Raw genomic sequence first — 23,000 nt, 5'->3', positions numbered from 1 at the left:
CACAATTGCAAACCCTGAATTTTTCGCCGCTAATCTAGCTATTTGCAAAGCGGCATCTAAAATAAAAGAGTTAGCCAACTTAAGTGCGTGAACTCTGTCCATAACCTCCTCATATGGAGTCTCTCTACTGAGCGACTTTTCTAGTTCCTCGAACCAGAACCACGCTGCTGTAGTGACAGGAATAATGAACAAAATGGGTTGAAGAAGGTAACTTTGCTGTATAAAAATCTTTTTAAGCAAACCCTCCAATATTTTATCCATAGGATCTTTGAAAGCACAATTATCCTCAATAGGAATAGTAGTGCGCTTGTTTAGAGTAGAAACTGCCCCCTCGACCTTAGGGACTGTCTGCCATAAGTCCTTTCTGGGGTCGACCATAGGAAATAATTTCTTAAATATAGGAGGGGGAACAAAAGGTATGCCGGGCTTCTCCCATTCCTTATTCACTATGTCCGCCACCCGCTTGGGTATAGGAAAAGCGTTGGGGTGCACCGGAACCTCTAGGAACTTGTCCATCTTGCATAATTTTTCTGGAATGACCAGGTTGTCATAATCATCCAGAGTAGATAACACCTCCTTAAGCAGTGCGTGGAGATGTTCTAATTTAAATTTAAATGTCACAACATCAGGTTCAGCCTGTTGGGAAATTTTTCCTGAATCTGAAATTTCCCCATCTGACAAAACCTCCCTCATGGCCCCTTCAGATTGGTGTGAGGGTATGACAGAACAATTATCATCAGCGCCCTCCTGCTCTTCAGTGTTTAAAACAGAGCAATCGCTCTTTCTCTGATATGCAGGCATTTTGGATAAAATATTTGCTATGGAGTTATCCATTACAGTCGTCAATTGTTGCATGGTAATAAGCATTGGCGCGCTAGAAGTACTAGGTGCCTCCTGCGTGGGCAAAACTGGTGTAGACACAGAAGGAGATGATGTAGAACCATGTCTACTCCCTTCATCTGATGAATCATCTTGGGCAACTTCATTATCTGTGACAGTACTGTCCTTACTTTGTTTGGACGCTTTAGCACAATTATCACATAATTTAGAAGGGGGAGACACATTGACTTTCATACATATAGAACATAGCTTATCTGAAGGCACAGACATGTTAAACAGGCTTAAACTTGTCAGCAAAACACAAAAACCGTTTTAAATCAAAACCGTTACTGTCTCTTTAAATTTTAAACAGAGCACACTTTATTACTGAATATGTGAAAAAATATGAAGAAATTGTTCAAAATTTACCAAAATTTCACCACAGTGTCTTAAAGCATTAAAAGTATTGCACACCAATTTTCAGAGCTTTAACCCTTAAAATAACGAAACCGGAGCCGGTTACAGTTTTAACCCCTCTACAGTCCCAGCTACAGCCTCTGCTGCGACTCTACCAAACCCAGAGGGGAATACGATACCAAATGACGCCTTCTAGGAACTTTTCCAACTATTTTCAGGTCCTCACACATGCATCTGCATGTCTTGCTCTCAAAAACAACTGTGCAGTAATGGCGCGAAAATGAGGCTCAGCCTACAACTGGGAAGGCCCTTCCTGACTGGAAAAGGTGTCTAACATAGTGCCTGACGTTAAAAAAAAAGTTCCCCAAGTTTATAAATGTGAAATACCAGCATAAACATGTATAAAATGCCCAAATAAAGCAATCGATTTTGCCCATAAAAGTGTCTACCAGTTTTATAGCCCATATTAAGACCTTTATTCTGCTTGAGACTAAGAAAATGGCTTACCGGTCCCCTTGAGGGGAAATGACAGCCTTCCAGCATTACACAGTCTTGTTAGAAATATGGCTAGTCATACCTTAAGCAGAAAAGTCTGCAAACTGTTTCCCCCAACTGAAGTTACTTCATCTCAACAGTCCTATGTGGAAACAGCAAAGGATTTTAGTTACTGTCTGCTAAAATCATCTTCCTCTCACAAACAGAATTCTTCATCTCTTTCTGTTTCAGAGTAAATAGTACATACCAGCACTATTTTAAAATAAACTCTTGATAGTAGAATAAAAAACTACAACTAAACACCACATACTCTTAACCATCTCCGTGGAGATGTTGCCTGTGCAACGGCAAAGAGAATGACTGGGGTGGGCGGAGCCTAGGAGGGACTATATGGCCAGCTTTGCTGGGACTCTTTGCCATTTCCTGTTGGGGAAGAGATATTCCCATAAGTAAGGATGACGCCATGGACCGGACACACCAATGTTGGAGAAAACAGAATTTATGTTTACCTGATAAATTACTTTCTCCAACGGTGTGTCCGGTCCACGGCGTCATCCTTACTTGTGGGATATTCTCTTCCCCAACAGGAAATGGCAAAGAGCCCAGCAAAGCTGGTCACATGATCCCTCCTAGGCTCCGCCTACCCCAGTCATTCGACCGACGTTAAGGAGGAATATTTGCATAGGAGAAACCATATGATACCGTGGTGACTGTAGTTAAAGAAAATAAATTATCAGACCTGATTAAAAAACCAGGGCGGGCCGTGGACCGGACACACCGTTGGAGAAAGTAATTTATCAGGTAAACATAAATTCTGTTTTCTCCAACATAGGTGTGTCCGGTCCACGGCGTCATCCTTACTTGTGGGAACCAATACCAAAGCTTTAGGACACGGATGAAGGGAGGGAGCAAATCAGGTCACCTAAATGGAAGGCACCACGGCTTGCAAAACCTTTCTCCCAAAAATAGCCTCAGAAGAAGCAAAAGTATCAAACTTGTAAAATTTGGTAAAAGTGTGCAGTGAAGACCAAGTCGCTGCCCTACATATCTGATCAACAGAAGCCTCGTTCTTGAAGGCCCATGTGGAAGCCACAGCCCTAGTGGAATGAGCTGTGATTCTTTCAGGAGGCTGCCGTCCGGCAGTCTCGTAAGCCAATCTGATGATGCTTTTAATCCAAAAAGAGAGAGAGGTAGAAGTTGCTTTTTGACCTCTCCTTTTACCAGAATAAACAACAAACAAGGAAGATGTTTGTCTAAAATCCTTTGTAGCATCTAAATAGAATTTTAGAGCGCGAACAACATCCAAATTGTGCAACAACCGTTCCTTCTTTGAAACTGGTTTCGGACACAAAGAAGGCACGACTATCTCCTGGTTAATATTTTTGTTAGAAACAACTTTTGGAAGAAAACCAGGTTTAGTACGTAAAACCACCTTATCTGCATGGAACACCAGATAAGGAGGAGAACACTGCAAAGCAGATAATTCTGAAACTCTTCTAGCAGAAGAAATTGCAACCAAAAACAAAACTTTCCAAGATAATAACTTAATATCAACGGAATGTAAGGGTTCAAACGGAACCCCCTGAAGAACTGAAAGAACTAAGTTGAGACTCCAAGGAGGAGTCAAAGGTTTGTAAACAGGCTTGATTCTAACCAGAGCCTGAACAAAGGCTTGAACATCTGGCACAGCTGCCAGTTTTTTGTGAAGTAACACAGACAAGGCAGAAATCTGTCCCTTCAAGGAACTTGCAGATAATCCTTTCTCCAATCCTTCTTGAAGAAAGGATAGAATCTTAGGAATCTTTACCTTGTCCCAAGGGAATCCTTTAGATTCACACCAACAGATATATTTTTTCCATATTTTGTGGTAAATTTTTCTAGTTACAGGCTTTCTGGCCTGAACAAGAGTATCAATATCAGAATCTGAGAACCCTCGTTTTGATAAGATCAAGTGTTCAATCTCCAAGCAGTCAGCTGGAGTGAGACCAGATTCGGATGTTCGAACGGACCTTGAACAAGAAGGTCTCGTCTCAAAGGTAGCTTCCATTGTGGAGCCGATGACATATTCACCAGATCTGCATACCAAGTCCTGCGTGGCCACGCAGGAGCTATCAAGATCACCGACGCCCTCTCCTGATTGATCCTGGCTACCAGCCTGGGGATGAGAGGAAACGGCGGGAATACATAAGCTAGTTTGAAGGTCCAAGGTGCTACTAGTGCGTCTACTAGAGTCGCCTTGGGATCCCTGGATCTGGACCCGTAGCAAGGAACCTTGAAGTTCTGCCGAGAGGCCATCAGATCCATGTCTGGAATGCCCCACAGTTGAGTAATTTGGGCAAAGATTTCCGGATGGAGTTCCCACTCCCCCGGATGTAATGTCTGACGACTCAGAAAATCCGCTTCCCAATTTTCCACTCCTGGGATGTGGATTGCAGACAGGTGGCAGGAGTGAGTCTCCGCCCATTGAATGATTTTGGTCACTTCTTCCATCGCCAGGGAACTCCTTGTTCCCCCCTGATGGTTGATGTATGCAACAGTTGTCATGTTGTCTGATTGAAACCGTATGAACTTGGCCTTTGCTAGCTGAGGCCAAGCCTTGAGAGCATTGAATATCGCTCTCAGTTCCAGAATATTTATCGGTAGAAGAGATTCTTCCCGAGACCAAAGACCCTGAGCTTTCAGGGATCCCCAGACCGCGCCCCAGCCCATCAGACTGGCGTCGGTCGTGACAATGACCCACTCTGGTCTGCGGAAGGTCATCCCCTGTGACAGGTTGTCCAGGGACAGCCACCAACGGAGTGAGTCTCTGGTCCTCTGATTTACTTGTATCTTCGGAGACAAGTCTGTATAGTCCCCATTCCACTGACTGAGCATGCACAGTTGTAATGGTCTTAGATGAATGCGCGCAAAAGGAACTATGTCCATTGCCGCTACCATCAAACCTATTACTTCCATGCACTGCGCTATGGAAGGAAGAGGAACGGAATTAAGTGTTTGACAAGAGTTTAGAAGTTTTGTTTTTCTGGCCTCTGTCAGAAAAATCCTCATTTCTAAGGAGTCTATTATTGTTCCCAAGAAGGGAACCCTTGTCGACGGAGATAGAGAACTCTTTTCCACGTTCACTTTCCATCCGTGAGATCTGAGAAAGGCCAGGACTATGTCCGTGTGAGCCTTTGCTTGAGGAAGGGACGACGCTTGAATCAGAATGTCGTCCAAGTAAGGTACTACTGCAATGCCCCTTGGTCTTAGCACCTCTAGAAGGGACCCCAGTACCTTTGTGAAAATCCTTGGAGCAGTGGCTAATCCGAAAGGAAGCGCCACGAACTGGTAATGCTTGTCCAGGAATGCGAACCTTAGGAACCGATGATGTTCCTTGTGGATAGGAATATGTAGATACGCATCCTTTAAATCCACCGTGGTCATGAATTGACCTTCCTGGATGGAAGGAAGAATTGTTCGAATGGTTTCCATTTTGAACGATGGAACCTTGAGAAACTTGTTTAAGATCTTGAGATCTAAGATTGGTCTGAACGTTCCCTCTTTTTTGGGAACTATGAACAGATTGGAGTAGAACCCCATCCCTTGTTCTCCTAATGGAACAGGATGAATCACTCCCATTTTTAACAGGTCTTCTACACAATGTAAGAATGCCTGTGTCTTTATGTGGTCTGAAGACAATTGAGACCTGTGGAACCTCCCCCTTGGGGGAAGCCCCTTGAATTCCAGAAGATAACCTTGGGAGACTATTTCTAGTGCCCAAGGATCCAGAACATCTCTTGCCCAAGCCTGAGCGAAGAGAGAGAGTCTGCCCCCCACCAGATCCGGTCCCGGATCGGGGGCCAACATTTCATGCTGTCTTGGTAGCAGTGGCAGGTTTCTTGGCCTGCTTTCCCTTGTTCCAGCCTTGCATTGGTCTCCAGGCTGGCTTGGCTTGAGAAGTATTACCCTCTTGCTTAGAGGACGTAGCACTTGGGGCTGGTCCGTTTCTACGAAAGGGACAAAAATTAGGTTTATTTTTGGCCTTGAAAGACCTATCCTGAGGAAGGGCGTGGCCCTTACCCCCAGTGATATCAGAGATAATCTCTTTCAAGTCAGGGCCAAACAGCGTTTTCCCCTTGAAAGGAATGTTAAGGAGTTTGTTCTTGGAAGACGCATCCGCTGACCAAGATTTCAACCAAAGCGCTCTACGCGCCACAATAGCAAACCCAGAATTCTTCGCCGCTAACCTAGCCAATTGCAAAGTGGCGTCTAGGGTGAAAGAATTAGCCAATTTGAGAGCACGGATTCTGTCCATAATCTCCTCATAAGGAGGAGAATCACTATCGATCGCCTTTACTAGCTCATCGAACCAGAAACACGCGGCTGTAGTGACAGGGACAATGCATGAAATTGGTTGTAGAAGGTAACCTTGCTGAACAAACATCTTTTTAAGCAAACCTTCTAATTTTTTATCCATAGGATCTTTGAAAGCACAACTATCTTCTATGGGTATAGTGGTGCGTTTGTTTAAAGTAGAAACCGCTCCCTCGACCTTGGGGACAGTCTGCCATAAGTCCTTTCTAGGGTCGACCATAGGAAACAATTTTTTAAATATGGGGGGAGGGACGAAAGGTATACCGGGCCTTTCCCATTCTTTATTTACAATGTCCGCCACCCGCTTGGGTATAGGAAAAGCTTCTGGGAGCCCCGGGACCTCTAGGAACTTGTCCATTTTACATAGTTTCTCTGGGATGATCAAATTCTCACAATCATCCAGAGTGGATAATACCTCCTTAAGCAGAGCGCGGAGATGTTCCAACTTAAATTTAAATGTAATCACATCGGGTTCAGCTTGTTGAGAAATTTTCCCTGAATCTGAAATTTCTCCCTCAGACAAAACCTCCCTGGCCCCCTCAGACTGGTGTAGGGGCATTTCAGAACCATTATCATCAGCGTCCTCATGCTCTACAGTATCTAAAACAGAGCAGTCGCGCTTACGCTGATAAGTGGGCATTTTGGCTAAAATGTTTTTGATAGAATTATCCATTACAGCCGTTAATTGTTGCATAGTAAGGAGTATTGGCGCGCTAGATGTACTAGGGGCCTCCTGAGTGGGCAAGACTCGTGTAGACGAAGGAGGGAATGATGCAGTACCATGCTTACTCCCCTCACTTGAGGAATCATCTTGGGCATCATTTTCAGTGTCACATAAATCACATTTATTTAAATGAGAAGGAACCTTGGCTTCCCCACATTCAGAACACAGTCTATCTGGTAGTTCAGACATGTTAAACAGGCATAAACTTGATAACAAAGTACAAAAAACGTTTTAAAATAAAACCGTTACTGTCACTTTAAATTTTAAACTGAACACACTTTATTACTGCAATTGCGAAAAAGTATGAAGGAATTGTTCAAAATTCACCAAAATTTCACCACAGTGTCTTAAAGCCTTAAAAGTATTGCACACCAAATTTGGAAGCTTTAACCCTTAAAATAACGGAACCGGAGCCGTTTTTAACTTTAACCCCTTTACAGTCCCTGGTATCTGCTTTGCTGAGACCCAACCAAGCCCAAAGGGGAATACGATACCAAATGACGCCTTCAGAAAGTCTTTTCTATGTATCAGAGCTCCTCACACATGCGACTGCATGTCATGCTGCTCAAAAACAAGTGCGCAATACCGGCGCGAAAATGAGGCTCTGCCTATGATTAGGGAAAGCCCCTAGAGAATAAGGTGTCTAAAACAGTGCCTGCCGATATTATTTAACAAAAATACCCAGATTAAATGATTCCTCAAGGCTAAATATAGGTAATATATGAATCGATTTAGCCCAGAAAATGTCCACAGTCTTAATAAGCCCTTGTGAAGCCCTTATTTACTGTCTGAATAAAAATGGCTTACCGGATCCCATAGGGAAAATGACAGCTTCCAGCATTACATCGTCTTGTTAGAATGTGTCATACCTCAAGCAGCAAAAAACTGCTCACTGTTCCCCCAACTGAAGTTAATTCCTCTCAACAGTCCTGTGTGGAACAGCCATGGATTTTAGTAACGGTTGCTAAAATCATTTTCCTCATACAAACAGAAATCTTCATCTCTTTTCTGTTTCAGAGTAAATAGTACATACCAGCACTATTTTAAAATAACAAACTCTTGATTGAATAATAAAAACTACAGTTAAACACTAAAAAACTCTAAGCCATCTCCGTGGAGATGTTGCCTGTACAACGGCAAAGAGAATGACTGGGGTAGGCGGAGCCTAGGAGGGATCATGTGACCAGCTTTGCTGGGCTCTTTGCCATTTCCTGTTGGGGAAGAGAATATCCCACAAGTAAGGATGACGCCGTGGACCGGACACACCTATGTTGGAGAAATTTTATTTTCTATTTGCCTTTTCCACTCAGCTTTATTTTGTGATGTTAAGTACAGCAACAGTCTGAATCATACCAGAAAGGAAATTAAAAAACAAACACACATACACAACAACCTAAATTACAATGAACAACCTTAGCAGAAATTTCCCAAATTCCCTTTGCATGTCATGACAAAGGCACATTTAAACGTTGTATTAAATTTGCCCACAAAAATTAGTGCCCCAGACAAAGAAATAAAATAAAATCATGTGCAACCTACAACACAACTGAGAGTCAAACAGGAAAGTAAATCTTACACCAAATGTTAAAGTTTTATCTAGTCATTTAAACTATATATCACAGGTTTCTGTGATGTAAAAAAATGAGACAAAGATAAATCATTTCAGAACTTTGTCCACCTTTAATGTGACCTATAAACTGTACAACTCAATTGAAAAACAAACTGAAATGTTTTAGGTAGAGGGAAGAAAATATATAAAAATAAACTAATACTTTGTTGAAGCATCTTTTGATTTTATTACAGCACTCAGTCTTTTTGGGTATGAGTCTATCAGCATGGCACATTTGTACTTGGCAAGATTTGTCCACTCTTCTTTGCAAAAACACTCCAAATCTGTCAGCTTGTGAGGGCATCTCCTGTGCACAGCCCTCTTCAGATCACCCCACAGATTTTCAATCGGATTCAGGTCTGGGCTCTGGCTGGGCCATTCCACACTTTAAGCTTCTTCTGGTGAAGCCATTCCTTTGTTGATTTGGATGTATGCTTTGGGTCCTTGTCATGCTAAAAGATGAAGTTCCTCTTCATGTTCAGCTTTCTAGCAGAAGCCTGAAGAAGGTTTTGTGCCAATATTGACTGGTATTTGGAACTGTTCATAATTCCCTGGGTATGGTGTTCTTTTGGTGATGTGCAGTGTTGTTTTTGCGCCAAACATATCTTTTGGAATTATGGCCAAAATGTTCAACCTTGGTTTAATCAGACCATATCATCTTTTCCCACATGCTTTTGGGAGACTTCAAATGTGTTTTTGCAAAATGTAGCCTGGCTTGGATGTTTTTCTTCATAAGAAAACAGAATTTATGTTTACCTGATAAATTTCTTTCTCCAGCGGTGTGTCCGATCCACGGCTTCATCCTTACTTGTGGGATATTCTCTTCCCCTACAGGAAATGGCAAAGAGAGCACCCAGCAAGAGCTGTCCATATAGCTCCCCCTCTGGCTCCGCCCCCAGTCATTCGACCGACGGTTAAGAGAAAAAGGAGAAACTATAGGGTGCCTGTAGTGTATAAAGAAAGAAATTTTTCAAACCTGGTTAAAAACCAGGGCGGGCCGTGGACCGGACACACCGTTGGAGAAAGAAATTTATCAGGAAAACAAATTCTGTTTTCTCCAACATTGGTGTGTCCGGTCCACGGCTTCATCCTTACTTGTGGGAACCAATACCAAAGCTTTAGGACACGGATGAAGGGAGGGAGCAAACCAGGTTACCTAAACGGAAGGCACCATGGCTTGCAAAACCTTTCTCCCCAAAATAGCCTCCGAAGAAGCATAAGTATAGAATTTGGAAAATTTGGAAAAAGTATGCAGAGAAGACCAAGTCGCTGCCTTACAGATCTGATCAACAGAAGCCTAGTTCTTGAAAGCCCATGTGGAAGCCACAGCTCTAGTAGAATGAGCTGTAATTCGTTCAGGAGGCTGCCGTCCGGCAGTCTCATAAGCCAATCAGATGATGCTTTTCAGCCAAAAAGAAAGAGAGGTAGCAGTAGCTTTCTGCCCTCTCCTCTTACCAGAATACACAACAAACAAAGATGAAGTCTGTCTGAAATCCTCTGTTGCTTCTAAATAGAACTTTAAAGCACGGACCACATCTAGATTGTGTAACAAGCGTTCCTTCTTTGAAACTGGATTCAGACACAGAAAAGGAACAACAATTTCCTGGTTAATATTCCTGTTGGAAACGACCTTTGGAAGAAAACCAGGCTTGGTACGTAAAACTACCTTATCTGTATGGAATACCAGATAGGGAGAAGTACACTGCAAAGCAGATAATTCAGAAACTCTTCTAGCAGAAGAAATAGCAACCAAAAACATAACTTTCCAAGATAGTAACTTAATATCTATGGAATGCATGGGTTCAAACGGAACCCCCTGAAGAACTGAAAGAACTAAATTTAGACTCCAAGGAGGAGTCATGGGTCTGTAAACAGGCTTGATTCTAACTAACGCCTGTACAAACGCCTGTACATCTGGCACTGCTGCCAGACGTTTGTGTAACAAAACAGACAGAGCAGATATCTGTCCTTTTAAGGAACTAGCCGACAAACCTTTATCCAGACCTTCTTGGAGAAAGGAAAGTATCCTAGGAATTTTAATTTTACTCCAAGGGAATCCCTTGGATTCACACCAACGGATATATTTTTGCCATATCTTATGGTAAATCTTCCTAGTTACAGGCTTTCTGGCTTGAACCAGAGTATCTATGACTGTATCTGAAAACCCACGCTTAGATAGAATCAAGCGTTTAATTTCCAAGCAGTCAGTTGGAGAGAGACTAGATTTGGATGTTCGAACGGACCTTGTACTAGAAGATCCTGCCTCAAAGTTAGCTTCCATGGTGGAGCCGATGACATATTCACCAGGTCTGCATACCAAGTCCTGCGTGGCCACGCAGGGGCTATTAGAATCACACAGAGGCCTGCTCCTGTTTGATCCTGGCTACAAGCCTGGGAAGGAGAGGGAACGGTGGAAACACATAAGCTAGTTTGAACGACCAAGGCGCCACTAATGCATCCACCAGTGTCGCCTTGGGATCCCTGGATCTGGACCCGTATCGAAGAACCTTTGCGTTCTGACGAGACGCCATTAGATCCATATCTGGAATGCCCCATAGTTGAGTTAACTGGGCAAAAACCTCCGGGTGGAGTTCCCACTCTCCCGGATGAAAAGTCTGACGACTCAAATAATCCGCCTCCCAGTTGTCCACTCCTGGGATGTGAATTGCAGATAGGTGGCAGGAGTGATCCTCCGCCCATTTGATGATCTTGGATACCTCTCTCATCGCTAAGGAACTCTTTGTTTCCCCCCAGATGATTGATGTACGCTACAGTCGTCATGTTGTCCGACTGGAATCTTATGAATTTGGCCTTTGCTAGGTGAGGCCACGCCAGGAGCGCATTGAGTATCGCTCTAAGTTCTAAAATGTTTATCGGGAGAAGAGACTCTTCTCGAGACCATAGACCTTGAGCTTTCAGAGAGTCCCAGACCGCACCCCAGCCTAAGAGACTGGCGTCGGTCGAGACAATGACCCATTCTGGTCTGCGGAAACTCATTCCTTGAGACAGGTGATCGTGAGACAACCACCAGCGGAGAGAATCCCTGGTTATCTGGTGTACTTGAATCTGGGGAGACAAGTCTGCATAGTCCCCATTCCACTGATTGAGCATGCACAGTTGTAATGGTCTTAGATGAATTCAAGCAAAAGGAACTATGTCCATTGCTGCAACCATCAATCCTGCTACTTCCATGCACTGAGCTATGGAAGGCTGAAGAATAGAGTGAAGAACTTGACAAGCGTTTAGAAGCTTTGACTTTCTCACCACTGTCAGGAAGATCTTCATTTCTAAAGAATCTATTATTGTTCCCAAAAAGGGAACTCTTGTTGACGGAGACAGGGAACTCTTTTCTACGTTCACCTTCCACCCGTGAGATCTGAGAAAGGCTAGAACAATGTCTGTATGAGCCTTTGCTTTGGAAAGGGACGACGCTTGGATTAGAATGTCGTCTAGGTAAGGTGCTACAGCAATGCCCCTCGGTCTTAGAACCGCTAGAAGGGACCCTAGCACCTTTGTGAAAATTCTGGGAGCAGTGGCTAAACCGAACGGAAGAGCCACGAACTGGTAATGTTTGTCCATGAAGGCGAACCTCAGGAACTGATGATGATCTTGTGGATAGGAATATGCAGGTAGGCATCCTTTAAGTCCACGGTAGTCATATATTGACCCTCCTGGATTGTTGGTAAAATTGTCCGAATGGTTTCCATTTTGAATGATGGAACTCTGATGAATTTGTTTAGAATTTTCAGATCCAGAATTGGCCTGAAAGTTCCCTCTTTTTTGGGAACTACAAACAGGTTTGAGTAAAAACCCAGACCTTGTTCCGCTGTTGGAACTGGGTTTATCACTCCCATTTTTAATAGGTCTCCTACGCAATGTAAGAATGCCTGTCTCTTTATCTGGTCTGAAGATAAGCGAGACATGTGAAACCTTCCCCTTGGAGGAAGTTCCTTGAACTCTAGAAGATACCCCTGAGAGACTATTTCTAGTGCCCAGGGATCCTGAACGTCTCTTGCCCAAGCCTGAGCGAAGAGAGAAAGTCTGCCCCCTACAAGATCCGGTCCCGGATCGGGGGCTACTCCTTCATGCTGACTTGGTAGCAGCAGCAGGCTTCTTGGCCTGTTTACCCTTGTTCCAGCCTTGCAATGGTTTCCATGCTGGCTTAGGCTGGGAAGAGTTGCCTTCTTGTCTGGAGGCCGCAGAGTTAGGATTCGGTCCGTTCCTGAAATTGAGAAAGGAACGAAAATTAGATTTGTTCTTAGCCTTGAAAGGCCTATCCTGTGGGAGGGCATGTCCCTTTCCACCAGTAATGTCTGAAATAATCTCTTTCAATTCCGGCCCGAAAAGGGTCTTACCCTTGAAAGGAATATTAAGCAATTTAATCTTGGACGACACATCCGCCGACCAGGATTTCAGCCAAAGCGCTCTGCGCGCCACTATTGCAAACCCTGAATTTTTCGCCGCTAACTTAGCCAATTGGAAAGCGGCATCCAAAATAAAGGAATTAGCCAACTTTAGTGTGTGAATTCTGTCCATGACTTCATCATATGGAGTCTCTTTTTGGAGCGAATTTTCTAGTTCCTCGAACCAAAAATACGCTGCCGAGGTGACAGGAATAATGCACGAGATTGGTTGAAGCAGGAAGCCTTGCTGAACAAATATCTTTTTTAGCAATCCTTCCAATTTTTTATCCATAGGATCTTTAAAAGCGCAACTGTCCTCAATAGGAATAGTTGTGCGCTTAGCCAACGTTGACACTGCCCCCTCAACCTTAGGAACCGTTTGCCATGCGTCCCTTCTGGGGTCAACAATGGGGAACATTTTCTTGAATATAGGAGGTGGAACAAAAGGTATACCTGGCTTTTCCCACTCCTTAGTCACTATATCCACCACCCGCTTGGGTATCGGAAAGGCATCAGCGTGCACTGGGACCTCTAAGAATTTGTCCATCTTGCACAATTTCTCTGGAATTACCAAAGAATCACAGTCATCAAGAGTAGTTAGGACCTCCTTAAGCAGGGCGCGGAGATGTTCTAACTTAAATTTAAATTTTACGACATCAGTGTCTGCCTGCTGAGAAACTTTTCCTGAATCAGAAATTTCCCCCTCAGACAGGCCCTCCCTCACTGCCAATTCAGATTGATGCGAGGGTATAACTGATAAATTGTCCTCAGCGCCAACCTGCTCATCTTCTGTATTTAAAACTGAGCTGTCGCGCTTTCTAGGGTAGGATGGCAGTTTGGATAACAGATTTGCTATTGAATTATCCATTACTGCTGTTAACTGTTGCATAGTAACAAGCATTGGAGCGCTAGATGTACTAGGTATCGCCTGCGCGGGCAAAACTGGTGTTGACACAGAAGGAGAGGATGAGGAACTATCCCCACTACCTTCATTAGAAGAATCATCTTGGGCAATCTTATTCAATGTGGCAGTACTGTCCATACTTTGCTTGGATGCTATGACACAATTTGCACAAACATTAATTGGGGGAACCACCTTGGCTTTCATACACACAGAACATAAGCCATCTGAAGGTATAGACATGTTAGACAGAATTTGGCAGGCTAATAATGCAATAAAAGCGTTTTTAAAGAAAAGCGTTACTGTCCCTTTAAATAATAAACAGGCACACTTTATTTCTGATATATTGAAAAACAATGAAGGCAATGTCCGATTTTTACAAAATTTTTACCCCAGAGTCATAATGCCCTGAAAGTATTGCACACCAAGTTTCAAGACTTTAACCCTTAAAATGAGCAAACCGGAGCTATTTGTTCAATTAGACAATTTTAGTACACTACAATCACAGCCACAGCCTTGCTGCGGCATTTTACCTTCCGTTTTAGGATGCCACAGGACCCCTCACATGAAGCTGCATGCACTGCCATGAAAGTAAACTGCGCAATTGAGGCGCGAAAACGGGGCCTCCTTCCTCTGCATACCAGAGTGAAGGGGCCTTCCTGACTGAAATAGCCGTTTAACTCAATGCCAGGCGATAAAAAACGTTCCCAAAATTGCTTTTAAGTGCACAAAACACACTAAATGCCATTAAAATATGAAATAAAACAATCGATTTAGCCCACAAAAGTGTCAACCAGTGTAGAGCCCATTTGTAAGCCTTAATCTGTTATGAGTCTGAGAAAATGGCTTACTTACCCCTTAAGGGAAAAATGACAGTCTACTACCATTAGCATGTCTTGTTAGAAATATGACTGATCATACCTTGAGCAGAAAAGTCTGCAAACTGTTCCCCCCAACTGAAGTTCTCTGGGCTCAACAGTCCTGCGTGGAGATGCTACTTGTTCAGAGCGGCAAAGAGAATGACTGGGGGGCGGAGCCAGAGGGGGAGCTATATGGACAGCTCTTGCTGGGTGCTCTCTTTGCCATTTCCTGTAGGGGAAGAGAATATCCCACAAGTAAGGATGAAGCCGTGGACCGGACACACCGCTGGAGAAAGAAATTTATCAGGTAAACATAAATTCTGTTTTCTTATGAAGAAAAACATCCAAGCCAGGCTACATTTTGCAAAAACACATCTGAAGTCTCCCAAAAGCATGTGGGAAAAGGTGATATGGTCTGATTAAACCAAGGTTGAACATTTTGGCCATAATTCCAAAAGATATGTTTGGCGCAAAAACAACACTGCACATCACCAAAAGAACACCATACCCAGGGAATTATGAACAGTTCCAAATACCAGTCAATATTGGCACAAAACCTTCTTCAGGCTTCTGCTAGAAAGCTGAACATGAAGAGGAATATATGGACAGCTCTTGCTGGGTGCTCTCTTTGCCATTCCCTGTAGGGGAAGAGAATATCCCACAAGTAAGGATGAAGCCGTGGACCGGACACAGCCATGTTGGAGAAAAGGCTTTAGTCTTGCCACTCTACCCCATAGTCCAGACATATGAAGAATACGTGAGATTGTTGTCACATGTACCACACAGCCAGTACTTGTCAGAATTCCTGCAGCTCCTTTAATGTTGCTGTAGGCCTCTTGGTAGCCTCCCAGACCATTTTTCTTCTAGTCTTTTCATCAATTTTGGAGGGACATCCAGTTCTTGGTAATGTCACTGTTGTGCCACATTTTCTCCACTTGATGACTGTCTTCACTGTGTTCCATGGTATATCTAATGCCTAGGAAATTCTTTTGTATCCTTCTCCTGACTGATACCTTTTAACAATGAGATCCCTCTGATGATTTGGAAGCTCTCTGTGGACCATGGGTTTTGCTGTGGTATGAGACTAAGAAAATTTCAGGAAAGACCAACTAGAGCAGCTGAACTTTATTTGGGGTAATCAGAGGCACTTTAAATGATGGCAGGTGTATGCTGACTCCTATTTAACATGATTTTGAATGTGATTGCTTAATTCTGAACACAGCTACATCCCCAGTTATACACTTATGCAACCACATTATTTAATTTTTTTTTTGTTTCCTTCCCTCCACCTAAAAGATTTCAGTTTGTTTTTCAATTGAGTTGTACAGTTTAAAGGTCACATTAAAGATGGAAAAAGTTCTGAAATTATTTATCTTTGCCTCATTTTTTTACATCACAGAAACCTGACATTTTAACAGCTGTGTGTAGACTTTTTATATCCACTGTGTGTGTGTGTGTATATATATATATATATATATATATATATATATATATATATATATATATATATATTTTAGATAATTTTTGGTACTTTAAAGGGACAGTCTACACCAGAAATGTTATTGTTTAACCCCTTGAGTGCTAAGCTGATTTAAGTTTTTTTTTATTTTTTATTTTTTGAAATGTATTACAAGACATACACAGTTGAAAAGGTTAGGTGATTACCAATGGTGGGTCTTGGGGGTCTGTAGCTGCTTAGATGCCTGATGCCTTGTCATTGTTAAATAAAGTTGTGCGGTAACGTCATCACGCAAAACGTGAAGCCCCGGCGATGCCTGTCACTATACAGGGTAGGAGCCCCCAGATCTTCCTCAAGGTGGGAGAGTGCTAGCGACGGCTCTGAACCGTCGTTAACACCTGAGTGGGAAAGTTTAATTTTGACTAGACTATCCCTTTAAGGGAAAATATTCAGCCTATACATGCAGTAATTTCACTTGATGCTTACTTTGCTCGTTTTATTATTTTGGCTTTTCAAAGAATGTGACTTGTATATTTAACTCAATCAGAAAGTGACTATAATGTTATAATGGCAAGTAAGATAAAGTATAACTAAGTAGCGGTCATCAGACGCTGCTTCCCTACCCTTTTGCCACCTCTTAATTGTCGAAATTCAATCTCCCTGGTCTTTTCCGACCGGGGAGATTGAACGCTCCAGCCCGCGCATGATTGGCTGTGCACAGGTAGGATTGCACGCAAGCGCAAAATCGCGCTTGTGTGAAATGCTGAATAATGAGCCCCTGTCCGCCTCAGCATGATAAATCGTCCAGCATCTCTAGGAGACATTCTGATATAAATGAAACTATGTTTTCTAAAAAGAAAAGACTAATGTAATATGGTGTAATGTTGTTGCAAACAATATAAGTGTTGCCCAATATGTAATCATATTAATAAGTATGCAAGATCAGCTTTCAATAGCAAACAGATCCAATAAAACTTTCCTTATTTCACAAATAACTGTCAATGTCAAAATTCACAAAATTCACTAAAGATGATGCGTTCCAAAAATGGAAATCAGACTGAGCATCACCACAATTTCAGTACCTCTCCCATTGTTTCCCCCATGCCCTGTAGTATTGCTCCAAGTTCATCCGCCACATACAACCCAACCGCATGGCAGGAGATCATGCTGCCATCTAGTGATCTTGCAAACATGCTGCCATATAGTGCTCCAGACATGTACGCTCCTGAGCTTACCTCCGTGCATTCAACAAAAGATACCAAGTGAGCGAAAAACAAGTAAATTAGAAAATTGTTTCAAACTGTATGCCCTATCTGAATCATGAAAGATTTATGACAAACTTTTCTAAAAGCAAGACAGCCATACATATGAAAAGTATAAAATAAATATACTTACCCTCTTTTTACTTTGGTGAAATCAAATGCAACTTGTCTATAAGAAACGGCCTTTTCATTCAGGTATCTGCTATAACGTCTTATAAAGGTAGACATGTCATAACCTATGGGAACAGAAACAAACGGATCACACAACACACATTTTATTGGGTCTCATTCCCATACAAATACTTGTTCCACTTGCAGTGCAAACAAACAGTGCCTCAGTTACGCCGAGAGCTTTATATTGGGACTATATAGGTCTGCTTAGGAAGTTTTAGATAATGCAGCACATCATCTAACCAGGAAAAAAGAAAGATTGAACTCATAAGTAAAGTCTTTAAAGGAACATGAAACCCATATTTTTTCTTTCATGATTTAAAAAGCATGCCATTTTAAACAACTTTCTAATTTACTTCTATTACCTAATTTGCTTCATTCTCTTGATATACAGTACACTGCTGAAAAGCATATCTAGATAGGCTCAGTAGCTGCTGATTGGTTGCTGCACATAGATGCCTCGTGTGATTGGCTCATCCATATGCATTGCTATTTCTTCAACAAAGCATATCTAACGAATTAAGCAAATTAGAAAATAGAAGTAAATTGGAATATTGTTTAAAATTGTATTCTCTACTTGAATCGTGAAATAATTTTTTGGGGTTTAGTGTCCCTTTAAGGGGAGAGCACTTCCTGCTCAGCTGCAAGTCCCTGTTCATAACATACCTACACCTAAAAAAAAAAAAAAAAAAAAATATTTTAATCCATTGGCTGTTAGAAGTTGCTGCTATGAGACATGCTGCAACCCTTGATGGCAGACACTGAGTTAATTGTATATTGCTGTATAGCAGAGCAGGAGGTCGTGGGCTGCTAGCTGCTTGCTATTTTATGTGTGAGCTGCCAGGGAGTGATTTATAGATCCCAAAGCAGAATGGCAGGTCCAGGAATACAATTAATGGGGACTATTTTTTGTTTTTGTTTGTTTGGTGCAGTGTTTATACATGCTATCTTTATTTGAATGTAGGCTTAGGAGCCAGGCCATTTTTGGTTTAGCACCTGGGTAGCGCTTTATGATTGGTGGCTATATTTAGACACCAATCAGAAAGTGCTACCCAGGTGCTGAACCCAAAATGGGACGGCTCCTATGCTTACAACATGCTTTTTAAAATAAAGATACAAAGAGAACGAAGAAAAAATGATAAGAGTAAATGAGAAAGTTGTTTAAAATTCATGAAAGTTTAATTTTGACTAGACTATCCTTTTAAAATGATCAAAGCTGAATGATTAGCATAAAATGTTGATACAGATAGTGTGTGTAGGTAATATCTGGCTTCCTAGATTTTGGATGAATTTGACAAGCACAATCCTATAATATACATACATATACAATATTTGTTTCACATTTGATGTGATAGAAGCACAGTCCTAATAATATATATATATATATATATATATATATATATATATATATATATATATATATACACACACACACACACACACACATATATATATACACACACACACACACACATATATATATATATATATATATATATATATATATATACACACACATACATATACATATATATATATATATATATATATATATATATATATATATATACACACACACATATACATATATACATATATATATATATATATATATATATATATATATATATATATATATATATAGTGAAGATTGGAGTAGCCGTGTTAGTCCAGTAGATAGATGCTCAAAAAACAAAGTATTGCAGTATGCAGTGATACCTTTTTTATTGGACTAACATAATATTTAAAAGACAAGCTTGTCTTTTAAATATTATGTTAGTCCAATAAAAAAGGTATCACTGCATACTGCAATACTTTGTTTTTTGAGCATCTATATATATATATATATATATATATATATGAATTAGTTTAAATTCCAAAAGAGGACTCAACTAGTGAATCCTACCTTTAGAAAATAAAAGAAAAGTTGCGCACACTTATATGTACTAGTAATAAAATGATTGTACTAGTTAAATGTAGTTGTAGAAAATACAATAGATTAACTTAATAGTTCTATTGTTTCTCTAGAAACTGATCTAATTTCAAGTGTGTTATAATAAACAACCTGAAAATTAATCACTATTGTCAGTGGAAAGTGAGCCTATATTTGATTTTATCTAAAATGTACAGATATACATAAAATATAAAGTAAAAAACATAAAAAACATAATAAAATAATTTTGGAACAATTAGAGAATAATTTAAAATTTAAAAAAAGACAGTCTTATCCTTCTGATGATGTTCCTGTGAAAAATGTGCAGGGAGATGATTTCAGTGCAGCTCGTCAAGGAAACACCCAAGGTTCTGATTGAGTGATGTAGTACAGCTGTAGAAATCTAAAAAGACAAGCGCACAGAGACACCTCTCATAGTGCAGATCAATTTGGTTTATTTACACAAACATTTAAAATACAAGATAAGTAGTGGAAGGTATTCCTTACTCACAAATATGACCTCAATCGAAATGAGGTAAGATAAGGCAATTGGATACTCAAAGTGTCCCCACTTATAACCTGGAAAACGCCGGGCTGTACAGGCAGTCCTCAAATCTCTATTTCGTAGATGAGGCTTAGTATTATTTTCTCCGGTAATAGTGGTCACAGTTCCTCATATGCTTGTTAGCAATCACAGATGAACTTGGGTAAATATAGCACAATCTGCTCTATTCAGAGCTGTAGAATACCGCTATGCTTCTCTTGTAATGCTTAAAGAGAGCTCTCGGCGTGTCTGTCGGCAGTGACGTAAGGTGGGCGTGGCCTTACGCGTTTCACGGTAAACAACCGCTTTGTCAGAGGCTTGATGACGCCCACCTTACCAGCTGAACTTTTGTAGTCAGCGTTAAGGAACACTCCCACCTTACGTCCTGAGCACTGATTTGCTGGTAAAAACAGACATAGCTTTTAGGCACCCGGATTGTTCAAGTTTATCCCTGAAAATGGCCTATTTAACAACACACATCTATCTGTGAATAAAAAATAGGCCACGCCCACCTTACGTCACTGCCGACAGACACGCCGAGAGCTCTCTTTAAGCATTACAAGAGAAGCATAGCGGTATTCTACAGCTCTGAATAGAGCAGATTGTGCTATATTTACCCAAGTTCATCTGTGATTGCTAACAAGCATATGAGGAACTGTGACCACTATTACCGGAGAAAATAATACTAAGCCTCATCTACGAAATAGAGATTTGAGGACTGCCTGTACAGCCCGGCGTTTTCCAGGTTATAAGTGGGGACACTTTGAGTATCCAATTGCCTTATCTTACCTCATTTCGATTGAGGTCATATTTGTGAGTAAGGAATACCTTCCACTACTTATCTTGTATTTTAAATGTTTGTGTAAATAAACCAAATTGATCTGCACTATGAGAGGTGTCTCTGTGCGCTTGTCTTTTTAGATTTCTACAGATATATATATAAATAACATAATTTATGTAAGAACTTACCTGATAAATTAATTTCTTTCATATTAGCAAGAGTCCATGAGCTAGTGACGTATGGGATATACATTCCTACCAGGAGGGGCAAAGTTTCCCAAACCTCAAAATGCCTATAAATACACCCCTCACCACACCCACAATTCAGTTTAACGAATAGCCAAGAAGTGGGGTGATAAGAAAGGAGAGATAGCATCAAAAATAAGGAATTGGAATAATTGTGCTTTATACAAAAAAATCATAACCACCACAAAAAGGGTGGGTCTCATGGACTCTTGCTAATATGAAAGAAATGAATTTATCAGGTAAGTTCTTACAAAAATTATGTTTTCTTTAATGTAATTAGCAAGAGTCCATGAGCTAGTGATGTATGGGATAGCAGATACCCAAGATGTGGAACTTCCACGCAAGTGTCACTAGAGAGGGAGGGATAAAATAAAGACAGCCAATTCCGCTGAAAAAAAATCCACAACCCAAATCAAAAGTTTTAATCTAAATAATGAAAAAAACTGAAATCATAAGCAGAAGAATCAAACTGAAACAGCTGCCTGAAGTACTTTTCTACCAAAAACTGCTTCAGAAGAAGAGAAAAGATCAAAATGGTAGAATTTAGTAAAAGTATGCAAAGAAGACCAAGTTGCTGCTTTGCAAATCTGATCAACAGAAGCTTCATTCTTAAAAGCCCAGGAAGTAGAAACTGACCTAGTAGAATGAGCCGTAATCCTTTGAGGCGGGGATTTACCCGACTCCACATAAGCATGATGAATCAAAGACTTTAACCAAGACGCCAAAGAAATGGCAGAAGCTTTCTGACCTTTCATGGAACCAGAAAACACATAGACTAGAAGTCTTTCTAAAATCTTTAGCAGCTTCAACATAATATTTCAAAGCTCTTACTACATCCAAAGAATGTAAAGATCTCTCCTTTGAATTCTTAGGATCAGGGCACAATGAAGGGACAAACATTTCTCTACTAATGTTGTTAGAATTCACAACCTTAGGTAAAAATTGAAATGAAGTCCGCAACACCGCCATATCCTGATGAAAAATTAGAAAAGGAGATTCACAAGACAGAGCAGATAACTCAGAAACTCTTCTAGCAGAAGAGAGGGCCAAAAGGAACAAAACTTTCCAAGAAAGTAATTTAATATCCAGAGAATGCATAGGTTCAAACGGAGGAGCCAGTAAAGCCCTCAGAACCAAATTAAGACTCCAAGGAGGAGAGATTGATTTAATGACAGGCTTGATACAAACCAAAGCCTGTACAAAACAATGAATATCAGGAAGATTATCAATCTTTCTGTGAAAAACAACAGAAAGAGCAGAGATTTGTCCTTTCAAAGAACTTGCAGATAAACCTTTATCCAAACCATCCTGAAGAAACAGTAAAATTCTATGAATTCTAAAAGAATGCCAAGAGAACTTATGAGAAGAACACCAAGAAATGTAAGTCTTGCAGACTCGATAATAAATCTTCCTAGACACAGATTTACGAGCCTGTAACATAGTATTAATTACTGAGTCAGAGAAACCTCTATGACTAAGAATCAAGCGTTCAATTTCCATACCTTCAAATTTAATGATTTGAGATCCTGATGGAAAAATGGGCCTTGAGATAGAAGGTCTGGTCTTAACGGAAGTGTCCAAGGTTGGCAACTGGCCATCCGAATGAGATCCGCATACCAAAACCTGTGAGGCCATGCTGGAGCCACCAGCAGTACAAACTAACGTTCCATTAGAATTTTGGAAATCACTTTTGGAAGAAGAACTAGAGGCGGAAAGATATAGGCAGGATGATAATTCCAAGGAAGCGACAACGCGTCCACTGATTCCGCCTGAGGATCCCTAGATCTGGACAGATACCTGAGAAGTTTCTTGTTTAGATGAGAGGCCATCAGATCTATTTCTGGAAATCCCCAGATTTGAACTATCTGAAGAAATACCTCTAGGTGAAGAGAATATTCGCCCGGATGCAACGTCTGGCGACTGAGATAATCCGCTTCCCAATTGTCTACACCTGGGATGTGAACCACAGAAATTAGACAGGAGCTGGATTCCGCCCATACAAGTATCCGAGATACTTCTTTCAT

General features: G+C 41.1%; 1 protein-coding gene across 1 annotated transcript in view; it reads right to left on the bottom strand.

Moving 5' to 3' along the window:
- PICALM (phosphatidylinositol binding clathrin assembly protein) overlaps nucleotides 1–23,000 on the bottom strand; it is a 404,046-nt gene that overhangs the window by 285,064 nt on the left and 95,982 nt on the right. The window contains exon 2 of the mRNA XM_053705595.1: nucleotides 17,436–17,586. Within this exon, the coding sequence (XP_053561570.1) occupies nucleotides 17,436–17,586 (151 nt within the window). The remainder of the gene's footprint in view (nucleotides 1–17,435; nucleotides 17,587–23,000) is intronic.

The sequence above is a fragment of the Bombina bombina genome, chromosome 3 (genome assembly GCF_027579735.1).
Source record: "Bombina bombina isolate aBomBom1 chromosome 3, aBomBom1.pri, whole genome shotgun sequence".
Taxonomy (NCBI): domain Eukaryota; kingdom Metazoa; phylum Chordata; class Amphibia; order Anura; family Bombinatoridae; genus Bombina; species Bombina bombina.
This window is presented reverse-complemented; position numbering and strand designations above follow the sequence as displayed.